General features: G+C 42.5%; 1 protein-coding gene across 3 annotated transcripts; it reads right to left on the reverse strand.

Annotated features, from left to right (window-relative positions):
• Positions 1 to 18: 18 nt before the first annotated feature.
• Positions 19 to 14,036, reverse strand: si:ch211-153l6.6. 3 transcript variants are annotated; one of them, XM_024435397.2, is made up of 4 exons: positions 13,956 to 14,036; positions 1,683 to 3,681; positions 1,135 to 1,220; positions 19 to 792 (listed from the first exon to the last, which is right to left on the reverse strand). In XM_024435397.2, the coding sequence occupies exons 2-4, from the start codon at positions 3,562 to 3,564 to the stop codon at positions 700 to 702; spliced, it is 2,061 nt and encodes a 686-aa protein (XP_024291165.1). In that variant the 5' UTR covers positions 3,565 to 3,681; positions 13,956 to 14,036; the 3' UTR covers positions 19 to 699. The 3 variants fall into 3 exon arrangements, with proteins under 3 accessions (XP_024291165.1, XP_024291162.1, XP_024291163.1); XM_024435394.2 differs by lacking the exon at positions 13,956 to 14,036 and adding an exon at positions 12,143 to 12,627; XM_024435395.2 differs by lacking the exon at positions 13,956 to 14,036 and adding an exon at positions 12,143 to 12,627 and having other exon boundaries at positions 666 to 819.
• Between the last annotated feature and the right edge of the window lie 131 nt (positions 14,037 to 14,167).

The following is a 14,167-nucleotide window of genomic DNA, read 5'->3' on the forward strand; positions in this document are numbered from 1 at the left end:
AATACACACTGACAGGCACATGCATTTCTAGGTAACAGAAGGACACAGCCAATTATTGTCCTTAATGTCAATCCAACTTTATTTTGGTGTAGCATTTTCAATTGAGAATTAACAAAAACACTTTCTCCATGAAACGACAACACTTAAAATGATGAATGCCATTTAAACGTTAAAGTATTCCGCTTGGAGTTTTGTGCTAGTTTAGCAAGTAATACTAAACCAACTGCACCCCAAAAATCACATTTTGAAGGTTTAAAAAAAAAAAGGCATTGAAAAGGCATCTCAAAATGGCAATGTCAAGCTTTGAATATACTAAGTGGCTATCATATTAAACACTGCATGAATTATGCAGGTAATATATGTACATTTTACATAACGACTCGGTCGCTGGTGTAAGTCTACCACATTTCTCAACCTTTTAATTTAAAGTGTTTAGAACACAATACAAAAATGCATTATCTTTTGTATAACCAAGACAGTACTTAAAAATGTAAAAATCTTAACCAGACAATATAATCACGTACTTGTCACATTCAAAAAGATTGACTGCCAGTTTAATCTTACAATTTAATTTTACATTTGTTTCACAAAGCTACAGTACTGGTAAATATTCAAGCTGTATCAATAGCAGAACTGAAACATCTAAAGTTCAGGAAGTTGGCATCTAGTAGTATGGCACAGTATTATTCTGGTTTGATGTTACTCTTTTTCATGGTTGACAAATAGTCCTGCCTCCCATCTCTGAGCCATGGCATTCTTTTTCCTCGGTCCTGGGGAGAGTGATTCTGGGAACTGGAGGAAAGAGTTTCACCTGTAAAACTGCATGCAGTTTCAAGGTGAAAATGGATGGTGATTTATTAAAATGCTTAATGGCAAAATATTATTGGGGAAATGTAATGAGCAGACTTAAATATGGGCACATGCAATGTTATTTAAATGAGTCATTCCGATTTACATTTCGTGAGGCAATCAGATGACAAAAGCTTTTTTTCTAGCCTGCTCATGTTTGGCATTTTGACATGACAACGAACAGCACGGGAATTGACCGACCACGCACGTCTTCAGGTGACTAGGCTAGCATCTGTTTTACACATTCTGTTCATCTTGAATTATTATTGGAGATAGGAGACATACCCTATGGTCACATGACAGGGCGGAGCGGTCCAGCTTTCGAGTCCTTGATGGTGATGAAGGGGAAGACACACATTTCAGTGGCACTTCTGAAAAAGAGAAACAATTAATACTCATGCATTCATATGCGTAGAGACCTATCATGAATTTGGACTAATTGGGAATGAGATGCTCAGGATATCCTAAGTATGCTATAAGTCTAAGGCAGGTAAGATGAAAAGATCAGCTGTTGAGTCAGAAAAATACCACTAATGATGCAATGAAAACACAACACCGCTACAAACCACAAACTCTCTTCCATAATGACCATGTATACGTGTTCCTTCCATCCCTCTCCTCACCCCTACCTGGGCTCGAACCAGGGACCCTCTGCACACATCGACAAGTCAACCTCGGAGCACCGTTACCCATCGCTCCACAAAAGCTGCGGCCCTTACTTCAAGGTCTCAGAGCGAGATCTGTCACCGAATTAAACGCTATTAGCGTGCACCCCGATAACTAGTTAGCCATTTCACAATGGTTACACATGCACATCATTAATCAGCACATACCTGCTTTATCAAAGCACAGGTTATCAAGGAGGTTTGGGGACACCAGGATGGTGTCGTACTTCTCCCTGGTCTGCATCTGGCTCTTCTGCCTCCTCCACTCCTCCTCCCTCTGCTTCACCATCTTAATCTCCTGGTCCACCAGGGACATGGAGCTCCGCGAGCGCAGCTTGAAGAAGGGGTTGTTGACAAATGTGCTCTCCTGGGTCTCCTGGCAGGAGGCCGAGCTCAGGCAGAACTCAGAGGCACTCCGGATGATCAGGTTGGACGTCTCCAAAATGATTACATTGGCTGACGTCTCCAAGGGCCACTCACTGTACCTGCTGGGCCCCGGAGATAGCAAGGATCCCCGGGTGTGGTGCCTCGGGCTGGTGGGGTAGGAGTCCGGCTCCAGGATGATAACATTTTGGGCGGTCATCTCATGGTAGGTTGCACCCCTTGGTGTGGGCGATGGGGAGGTGGATATGGAGACTGTTGGGTTCTTTGCGTTGGGAGACCTCAAAGGCCTGCATCCGGGATCACTAGACTCAAACATCTTCCGTTTCTCTTCCACCTCATGGCAAAGGCCTTTGCCGTACTTGCCGGGGTAGAGAGTAGTTGGTCGGGTTTTCAAATGTGCAGATGATTCTCCAGCTTGACCCTGTTTGGCAATCTCTCTCTCACGCCTGAAGTTCTCCTCACGCTCTATGGTCTGTCGTATCTCCCTTTCGACAGGGTTGTCTGAGTCCTCGTAAAGGGACCTGTAGCTGAAGTCATCCAAACCTGAGTCTTCTGAAAATGGGCTGAACTGAGTGTGTTGAAAGTCACCAAGGGCAAGGCTGTCAATTTCGGGGTCCCTCCTGGGTCGGTCAATGTTCCTGACGGGTGTGTACATGGCGCTGTGACCTCCCTGGCACATCCCCTGCTGCCTGACAGTGGGCTGGTGGACCTGGACCTCTCCTTGGGTCTGTTCCTCCATTTGACGCCACTGCTTCCGAGCCCCCTGGAAGTCCACATGCTCTGTACTAATGTTTTTGCTCTTCATTTCTTGTATCACACAGTAGTCTTTAGGAACCTTCTTGTCGGGGTCAGAGCTTGCAGAAGAGCTTGCAGATGTAGAACGACTCACTTTGTGAGTCCTGCCTTGGCTGACCTCTTCTTCATCCTCTGGAATTTTGGATAAGCCCTGGAACTTGCCAGAGGGCATGTCTTGGATCTCGCATTCTGTCGGGCAATCGGGTTGTTCAAGAACGTGAGGACCATCTCCAGTTTCACCCTTGGCCCCATTCTCTGCCTCCCCTGCGGCTCTGTCCTTCTCGAGGGCCTCTTGAGCATTTCCATCACAACCTTCCTCCTTGTTGACTGTAGAGGCAAAAGTGGACCTCCACTGGTCGTCAGCCTCGCTGTCTGATGACACGATGGCCATTTCTACCTGGAGACAGTCACTCAGGTCGTCTCGGTCAGGGTCGTGACAGGACCCTGTTGAGACATCTGAGGAGACCTCCTCTCGGATGCGCTGCTCCAAGATGGACTCTTGTGTCACCGTCACTTCTGATGGAGAAGAGTTGCCCAGGTGACCTTGTGCAAGCAGGTCTTCCACCTCGCAAACGGGTTCACTACCAAATATACTTGAGGAGTTGAGTAACTGTGTTAGACTGAAATCATTTCGTCCAGTCTCAAAGTTGTGAGTCTCCTCCTCTCTGTTCACCTCACCACTTTCATCATCTTCGTCCGGTTCATCCACTGACGTTTTTAAGTTCTCTCTTGTTCCTCTGTATTCTGCGAAAGATTCTCGGTCACATTCTTCCTCGCTTTCGCTAAGCAGGTGTCTCTGGTCCTCTGTTTCCCCAGAATCCATTTTATAGTCTGTTAGGTTCGCCATCTCTGAAAGCTGGCTGGTCTCCATGGCTATGGCCCCAGAGTGGGATTCTTGTTCTTTTTCTTTCTCTTGTGGAGTGTCGATAGCACTGCAGCCCTCAATCACTTCATTCCCCTTTATCGTCTTCACTCCAGCTGTGGCTCTCTATGGAAGCCAAATAAAACATTATCAGAGGTGAACCTGTCTTGGTATGAGGTATTTCTATCAGTTTTCTTCCTTCAATGGCTCTTTTTGAAGTGTGGTGGTGAGTGGAATTCTTTACATATTACATCTCAAATTTAAGAAATGTTTTGATTTGACCTTTATTTAACAAGAGAATAAGAACCCCTATACCAGCCAGTACCCTCGGTTCGGTGTAAGAATTTAATTCCAAAACGCTATATATAAATTTTCTGGAATGTTGGTCAATTAACCTTTTTTGTTGAAAGAACTTATTAAATAGATTGTTTTTCCCCCATCTAATGATGACATGGGGTTGTTAAATGACAGACATGAATTTGTTTGAAACCTATGACTAGATGGTTTCATTTCAGAGAGACAAACGATCACATTTTGTTGCAAAACGAGATGTATCCACCTCACTCTCACAGAGAAGTGTCACTGCAAGGTTTTACACTGTGGTGGAATCATTGTAATCAAAAGGAGAGACTTTTAGATTTCTTCAAAACAATCAACTTTATTATTTAATTACTGCAGTAATGGAGCTGGTCGGTAATCACCCCTGGAGGTGATCACTGAGAACTCAACGAGCTGGTTTACTGCAGTAATGGAGCTGGTCGGTAATCACCCCTGGAGGTGATCACTGCGAACTCAACGAGCTGGTTCGAGCCACAGCATTTTATAGCAAAGTCCACAATCCTTAAGTCTACATGACAAACAGATGTATGGAATGGGTCACAAGGTTAAGATTTGTATGAAAGGTATTTATAAGTCACAGCAGACAGTATCTGCTGTAAAAACAGTTCTCATTGTGTAGAGACCAGGGTCTGGTCCCCCACCTCCATACTGCAGCCATCTCCCCCTGGTACCCCAGTACAGAAACATTAACTCATGCTCTGGAATGTGGTGTCACCCAAAGACATCGGAAATCTTCTAGAGTCCCATCCTCAGTAGAACACCTACAGATGCATTCTAACAACCCCTTATTCTGTTGCATAAAACAGCCATTTGATGCAAAAACAGCCGTATCACATAATCTTGTAATTTCTACCATAACTGTGAAATGTGACTCATTTCAGGAAACTAAGCATATGTCGCAAGTCACGACTTCACAGGAGGCATTTGAATGTTTTTTTTTTTTTTGTCAAAATGCATTTCTTTTGGCAGAAATGCCTTCTGGAACATTTGAACTTTCATGTGCCTTTAATTACAAAGTTGTATGTCATCTGTAAATACGAATAAAGTTGTTAAATTACGAGCCTAGTTGGTTTAGCCACAGAAAAAAGACAGGGACCTTCCCGCTAGCCATGATTGGCGGAGATAATGAATGGGCTGGACATGCTGAGAGATGCGTTTCGGATTGGTCTACCGTGTAGCATCTTCTGTCTATAAAATGAGCTGCTCGTTATGTGTAATCCTTTCTACTGCAGTTTTTTTTCAAAAGATATAACATTAGCCATGGAAAACTGCAAATGTGCGCTCAATAACATTGCTTCCCTGAATTTATCATGCGCTATCGACAAAGGTCAGTGGGGAAAAGTTGGACTACTTTCAGGAGGACGATTCTTATGGCATTGCACACGGTCAGTGTGAACCAGTGACTTGACACAATGAGCCAAGCAAGCTGTATAAACAAAACAGAAAGGACACAGGACCTCTTATTTAATGAAAGTGGTTGCAGTCTGTCGTGAAGCGTTCATCCATGTATATGGGTAAGAGTCTAGCTACAGTTTCAGATATTATACGTTTCTAATTTTGTCAAAGTTGTTTTCATTGCAAGTTAAAGCTCACTAGCTAGCTAGGTAACATTAGGTGGCTGGCTATCTAGCTAACATTGTGTATCTGTGTAGTAATATTATCTCAGAAAGCCAATTACATTACTACTTATAGCCTAATGTTAGCCAATGAACCAGCTAACATTTAACCTATTAGCTAGCTATAACAATCGGTTTGTATTGCTAGTACTCTATGGGTTGGGTTTATAGTTCATTGTTTAGCTAGCTAGCTAGCTACATGTCTAAACAAAAGACTCCACTTCGCCAGATGATTGCATGACCCATCAAGTTATCCAGGAGTGTCTGACGGTGATTACGGCCATCTATTGTATAATAATGCTAAAATATTTGTATCTGGAATTTGTCTTTCAGTAGAGCACATCTGACTCTCCTCCACCAGTCATACAAGGAGAATGGTCTAATGCCTCCCATCAAAAAAAGAGCTTACACTTGAAACATGAGGACTTACAGCAAGTTGTAAACTTCAACAACTACGCAAAGGATAATGGAATAGTATTACCAGGGCGCCACCCAGGACAAAAACACTTTGGTGGAAAGCTGCTGCCATCTCGTGACAAAAGCAGTGGTGTGACGTCTCTACAAGGAATCAATGACAACACTTGGTATGTAAAAGCATAAACGACACATTTGATTATTTAATTTACCTCCAACATGATTGGATTGATCTCACATTATTTGTGTATTTTCCAGAGGTACGCATACTCGGGCTGTCTTCCTTCAGGAATCTGTGGCGAAAATTGCTGCTCCACATCTCAAGCACTAATCCCAGGACAGGGATTGTGAAGGGCAGCACTGTGACAGGGGTAAACATCCCACAGTTGGTTGGACTGGAGGATGGTACGGTGCTGGTGGAAAGCTACGGCTGGCAACAACACTCTGTACTTCAGGCCGCTGCCACAGATCAAGCAGTACCAGCACTTCAGGTGAATATCATTTTCATTGCATTGTATGAGGTAATTCTTGTTATCTAAACTTGAACTGATGTTATGCAAGGTTGTAATGTCTTCTCAATTTGTTTAGTTATTTCCTGTTTTCCAGCTTTGATGCTCTGGTGCCTGGTGTTGTCGCCAAGGAGCTTTCAGACTCAGTCGAGACCAGGTTTAGCTGCTGTGCAATGCTGACATCCTTCCTCCCATAGATTGTCTGCCTGTACAAGCACCACCTGGATTGGACACAGCTTGACAAACATATATTTATGAAACGGGCTCTCCAAATATAGATTATCTTGTTCATGTGTGGTTTGGACAGACCAGTTCATCACCGGGGGCGAGTTCCCAGTCATCAACACTATCTGCAGTGCCTCTATTCACATAACTCTCTCCTAATACACACGCCATACGTTACTCCTACTATTAATTTTGTTATCCTGCTGCTCAGCCACTTTACCCTTGATTGTATGCATATAACTACCTCGTCTATTACCAGTATCACTGATATCGTTATTGATATTGTTCTTGTACATACTGTATATTATTTTGTTCTTTCTCTACAGGCATTGACACTTTGTTATTTTTTATTTATATTGACACTATCTAATTTTGATATTGCTAATATGCAAGTAACCATTTCGTTGCACTGTTTTACACCTTCTGTAGAGACCTATCCACTTTGCAAGATCTGGCTCTGGGTTATAGAATTTCTTTCACATGACCCATGAATTTAGACAAGTGTGTCTGGGTAAGCGTCATCTAATATTTATAAAATATTTTTATCTGGACACTTTCTGTTTACCTGGAATTTGTACTTATTGTGGGCTACTACTTTTACCACTTTTAGTCTTAATCTTTACTACACTACTCACTGTTTACCACATGACCTCACATGTGAATCCTTAAAGAGATGGGTGGGGCTGGTTTAAGAGGGTGTGAACAATGCTGAATGGGTGTAGACAAAGAGCTCTCCAGTAGTTGTACCAAAACATTCAAGAGACATTTTCTCAAAAGTGGGGTTACAAGTTTATCAACTTTCAAAGCAGAATTACTTTCCCATTGTTCCTCAAATGCAATGTATAATATACCATTTTGTAGCTCTGTCTCTGCTTTTATCCAATATGAAAAAAAATCTAATTTTGCTACATAAGACCGACTCAAGGCGGTCGGTCACAAATGTGACAAATAATTGAAGATTTGTTTTTTATTTTTAAACTGTACAACTGATACATTTGAGACATAAATAATATGAGATCTGGATTCTGGTCAAATGTAGTGCACTATATTTGGAATAGGGTGCCATTTGGGAGGATCCCTAACTTCTAACCAAACTTAAGGCTAGATTTATGATGTGTTGAATTTACATGTTAAATATACAGTATATGAATATTCCCTTCAAGCTAAACAATGTGTATATATAGTGTTTTGCTACAAAACCAATTGTAATGCACATCTAAAAGCTATGAATAAAAAAACTGGGGACACCCACTGGGCACAAACGTCAATTCAACGTCTATTCCACGTGGAAACAACATTGATTCAACCAGTGTGTGCCCAGTGGGTAGTAATATTTTACACACACATAAAGCTACCTATAAACATACACTTCTGACTGGTGGATATAGCGTTTTGGATGTAAACTCTTCAAAGACCATATCTCCTTATAGGTAGTATAACACCCACAATTGGTTAACAGGTTAAGACTTTGGTTCTCTGTGATATGACACCAGAGTTTCACCATGCCACTTTCATTTCATCAAAGCATTGTCATCACGCTGATGCTCACCGAGGGTGGGAGGACATCTTTTGATAGCATAAGTCACGATGAGAAGTGCTGCAAACTGAGCGTGGCATCGCTCTAAATGGGTTAGAATTAGCATGATTTCCTTAGTTTCCCAGCCAAGTATGTTATTCTGCCAGGGATAACACGTGGATGTCAAAGAATATGCAGCTGACAATTCTTTTTTTAAGGTGTCTTTAGATTGACATTTGGATGAGGTTTTCATGCAAAACATGCATGCTATGAAATATGGTAACCAGACCATTTTCTGTGACCCTTAATTTCAGTTGACATGTGATTGAAACTGACTGTGTGGGGATGTAAAGCAAATACACACAATTCAGCCTACACAGAATCCCCCCCCCCCTCCCACACACACACACACACACGATAGTCCTAACCAACATACAGTATATATCGCCAAGACAACATGTATTGCACAGTGAATACACCCACACACCAATACTGCCAATTCGCACCATTGAATTTGGCATGGGCTACCGTCCACCAGTTGACGGCAATTCTTTTTCAAGTCAAGCTGCGTAGCGTGTATATTGCCTAAGATATGTGAAAGCTTGGAGACCACATACAGTGGGGAGAACAAGTATTTGATACACTGCCGATTTTGCAGGTTTTCCTACTTACAAAGCGTGTAGAGGTCTGTAATTTTTATCATACGTACACATCAACTGTGAGAGACGGAATCTAAAACAAAAATCCAGAAAATCACATTGTATTATTTTTAAGTAATTTAATTTGCATTTTATTGCATGACATAAGTATTTGATCACCTACCAACCAGTAAGAATTCCGGCTCTCACAGACCTGTTAGTTTTTCTTTAAGAAGCCCTCCTGTTCTCCACTCATTACCTGTATTAACTGCACCTGTTTGAACTCGTTACCTGTATAAAAGACACCTGTCCACACACTCAATCAAACAGACTCCAACCTCTCCACAATGGCCAAGACCAGAGAGCTGTGTAAGGACATCAGGGTAAAATTGTAGACCTGCACAAGGCTGGGATGGGCTACAGGACAATAGGCAAGCAGCTTGGTGAGAAGGCAACAACTGTTGGCACAATTATTAGAAAATGGAAGAAGTTCAAGATGATGGTCAATCACCCTCGGTCTGGGGCTCCATGCAAGATATCACCTCGTGGGGCATCAATGATCGTGAGGAAGGTGAGGGATCAGCCCAGAACTACACGGCAGGACCTGGTCAATGACCTGAAGAGAGCTGGGACCACAGTCTCAAAGAAAACCATTAGTAACACACTACGCAGTCATGGATTAAAATCCTGCAGCGCACGCAAGGTCCCCCTGCTCAAGCTAGCGCATGTCCAGGCTCGTCTGAAGTTTGCCAATGACCATCTGGATGATCCAGAGGAGGAATGGGAGAAGGTCATGTGGTCTGATGAGACATAAATAGAGCTTTTTGGTCTAAACTCCATTTGCTGTGTTTGGAGGAAGAAGGATGAGTACAACCCCAAGAACACCATCCCAACCGTGAAGCATGGAGGTGGAAACATCATTCTTTGTGGATGCTTTTCTGCAAAGGGGACAGGACGACTGCACTGTATTGAGGGGAGGATGGATGGGGCCATGTATCGCGAGATCTTGGCCAACAACTTCCTTCCCTCAGTAAGAGCATTGAAGATGGGTCGTGGCTGGGTCTTCCAGCATGACAACGACCCGAAACACACAGCCAGGGCAACTAAGAAGTGGCTCCGTAAGAAGCATCTCAAGGTCCTGGAGTGGCCTAGCCAGTCTCCAGACCTGAACCCAATAGAAAATCTTTGGAGGGACCTGAAAGTCCATATTGCCCAGTGACAGCCCCGAAACCTGAAGGATCTGGAAAAGGTCTGTATGGAGGAGTGGGCCAAAATCCCTGCTGCAGTGTGTGCAAACCTGGTCAAGAACCACAGGAAACGTATAATCTCTGTAATTGCAAACAAAGTACCAAATGTACCAAATATTAAGTTCTGCTTTTCTGATGTATCAAATACTTATGTCATGCAATAAAATGCAAATTAATTACTTAAAAATCATACAATGTGATTTTCTGGATTTTTGTTTTAGATTCCGTCTCTCACAGTTGAAGTAAACCTATGATAAAAATTACAGACCTCTACATGCTTTGTAAGTAGGCAAACCTGCTAAATCGGCAGTGTATCAAATACTTGTTCTCCCCACTGTATATGCTAAGAATCAACTGTTGCTTTATCTGGAGAAAAAAAAACATACAATTTAGGCTGTGTGTGTGTGTGTGTTTGTTTGTGCACATGTGGACCTGTGTACTGTGACTGTAATGGTGTTTGGCAGAGAACAGAATAAACCCATCTGAAAGAACAAATTGGATGCATTATGTATGGTCTAAATACCTCGCCCCCACCATTTCGGGTTGTTCCCCATAGCGTTTGAACATCGGGTCCTGGTACTGCAGAACAGGGAATCAGTACATTCGAGCCCTCAGGGCATCCAGCCCAGCCTCCATCCACAACCCTGTGCTAAGACCTGGATTCAACCTGTAACAGTAATTCATCCATAATGCGGTATCAATCTTATAGCCGATCGTTGGAGTGGTTACTTTGCCTGTACAGTTTCCAGTGGGAAGCTCTTAACTTGCCATAGTTCTGCTTCTCCAATCTCCAGTGCACCACCATACAGTACATGCTGTTCCTCCCTAATTGCTGTCAAGCACATCTACTGGTGTCTCTTGACTGCTTTATGGTTGGAGATCAAGTCCACTGGATGTGAATCTCATATTCATGAGCCAACATACTGTATATAAATATAGCTTTGGAATGGTTGCCTAGAAACTTGCTGATATGAAAATCCAAGCCCTCCTGGGGACAGCTTGTACAGTGTACAATCTTTCATCCTCTGGGTCAAATTACATGTACATATGGCAGTGTTAAATGTTCAGCTCTCTGCCATAGCTGTGATGCCTTGATTTATCAGATGGACCAGATTTATCTGGAAAGATATAGCAGGGATGGGTGTTGAAAAGTAGCGTAGCCTAAACTATACACACACCATCAATAAATGTAAATTTTACTGAATAGCCGTTAATAATTGTGAATGTTGTACAGTATATGGTCGAAAAAATGCAACGAGGAGGAAATCATGGTTCTTTTGGTGTTTTGCAGTCGGTCAAATTACAACAGGCCTAGGGCCGGCAACCCATTTCACCTTCACCGTCATGTATCTTTGTGTGTCCATGTCATGTGTACTGTTATATCATGACCACAAGGCCCATGGTATGAACCTGTAGGCTACACATCACAACTGATAGGAAAATGGAGTCTTCTCTCTGCACAGCCTTTGATTATCTGCAGACACAACAAAGATGACATCAACAGGTTACAGCAAGATGACCTACCTGTTATCCTGTTGTGTGTGTGTGTTTGGGGGGGGTTGAAAATACAACTAAAAGATTACTTGATTGCTAAGAATAAGGAGACCCCCCCCAACATCCTCCCCTTAAGCCATATTTTCCTAGGATACCCAACCACCAACCAACGGGAAAAATAACCATCATTTGCAGTGATAGGATGTGAAAGAAAATATCTTTATCAGAATTAATGCTTTTCTGATAATAAATGTGTAAAATATCTTAATGTAAAGTTACTATTTTCTTCTTCATAAAGGCAAACCACCTGTTATATGGCTGAGTACCAAAAATAGTTAGGATGTCAGCTCCAAAAGTCACACTGCGCAAATTACAGACGTTTCAACCATTCTGCAACGGGAATGTAGATAGATAGTAAATGCAGGCAAATGCCCAGAATCGTGACAGATAATCTCACGTAGCATACCCTAGCCGAGCAAAATCCATGCGGTTGATGTACTCATCCAGCCCTTGCGCATGCTGCCAATAAAAAAATCTGTCCATGGCGAAAATATGCAGCATATGGATATATTAAATATCTGGTACCTACCAGCAGTCTCCAACAGAGCAACCAAAAGGATATCATCTCCAATTTACCCAGGCGCCTACATATTATTTGAACTACACTGACAAGTGGAGAACTCAACCATGCGGCCACCCGTCGCGAGTAATTCAGGTTTGATTTGGAGAGTGAACATATTTGCGTTTCTGTGGGTGTGTGTGGTGGGTCTCGGTTGGATTCATCGATCTGCATGGCAAACTTGTCTGAAGTTAACTAGAGCAGACGCGATAAGTATTGGCATAAACGCCACTGAAATGCATTGAATCACACGCGACCCCGGCTCTTCTCTCATAGCATCCTCCCTAGTCCCCAATCACATAGATACGTTGGGTGCGCATGCATCGACTTCTGCAGCGTCTAGCTATCGCCCCCAGGCTCCATCTCTTTCAGGGACCAGCTATTGAGCGTTTGATTTTGCCCACGCACTTTTTGAAACACTAGTCGATGTTCATGACCAAGGTCACTGTTGCTCTCCGAATCATTACTTAACTGATTGATTATTTATTGTGGTCCTTCGTCTTCTACCTTTAGCTGACAACGTGTTATACATTATATACACTCTTTCTCTGACATGTGAGTGAACCATCTCTGTCTGGTTTTGTCCATACACTTCGTTCATATGAACATGTCTCGGGCTGTCGGGGTTGTGGTGTTAATATGATGTAGCTACAGGTGGAGAATTAGAACATCTGTAAACCTTTCCAGGAGATATCCTGGTTTCAAAGATAAACCAGAGCTGAGGGGCACCAGTGAAGCCTTGGGTGATGACATGTATTTAAGACACAGTTGACTCACTGCCATTCAAAAGCCATTCAAATCTGGATAAATTATGGATTCTCTTCTGTGCCCAATATTTGGGATCAATTGTTCACTTTGGACACTTTGTCATAAACGAGGCATTAACTTAAGGTGTTAGTTAATTAAAATCAGAAGATAACCCCCAGAACCACCATATCTACATACATACAGAAGAGAACCCCCCAAAACCACCGTATCTATCACATACATACAAATACAGAAAATCTATACAACACACAGTTAGTTCTATTTGCCCAAATTGGTCAAAATTATATACCCCTTATATATCCCTATCTTTTGTAATGTGAATGCCCGTAAACTGGAACCTTTTGGGTTCCAGGTGACATTCCATCTGTGCAAAATACCTGAAACTGTATGTCAGAGTAGCTTTCAAAAGCTCTTCCTCAACTCACAACAACTTGGCACAGCGCCTCCACCCAGAAATAAAAAACCTATAAAGCGAATAAATAATCATTCAAAAATAAACTCCTCTCAGTCTTAAACCAGTGGTACACTTGACAACCTCTCCAGTGTGTGCAGGAAAGTGCAGTGCTGCTGTGAGTGTTTCTACAGTTGAATCCACCCTCTTGTGTTTTCTCCTAAACTCAGCTGGCTCACTGGAGCAGAGATTTGTTTCTATCCACTTCACCCACACACTGAAGCACCAACGAGATCGGAATCTACTAAATATCAATAACACAAGTTATTTATGTTTAAGCATAGCTCTCTCCCTCTCTACCATTTTGTCTCTTTGTATCTTTCGTTTTTTCTCTCTCTTTCCCTGTTTTTCTTTGTCTCTATCAATCTTTATCACTCTTTTTGTATTTACTCAATACTCTGAACGGTTAATCATTTCTACAAAACTGTGAAGTAATTTAATGAACTTCCTACTTTGGTCACTGTCTCTAAAGTGCCTGTAATGATTCTCAGCCTGATGCTGAAAAACTAGGTCATGACCAAACGTCATAGATACAAAGTGAGTGTTGTGTTGCTGCTCTCTTACCTCTCAGGGAGTTTCCAAGGTGATCCGGGTTTGGGCTGGTCCAGTGGTGGAGTGATGAAGTGGAGTGTGCTTGTCTGTATATGTCTGACACACAAACACACACACACACAACACAATACGCCACAGCGGCAGGCAGCGACACAAATCGGGTACGTGGGAATCATCCAATCACAAAACAGCCGTTTTGGTGACAGTTGTTACACACACATACT

The sequence above is a fragment of the Oncorhynchus tshawytscha genome, linkage group LG10 (assembly GCF_018296145.1).
Source record: "Oncorhynchus tshawytscha isolate Ot180627B linkage group LG10, Otsh_v2.0, whole genome shotgun sequence".
NCBI classification, from domain to species: Eukaryota; Metazoa; Chordata; class Actinopteri; order Salmoniformes; family Salmonidae; genus Oncorhynchus; species Oncorhynchus tshawytscha.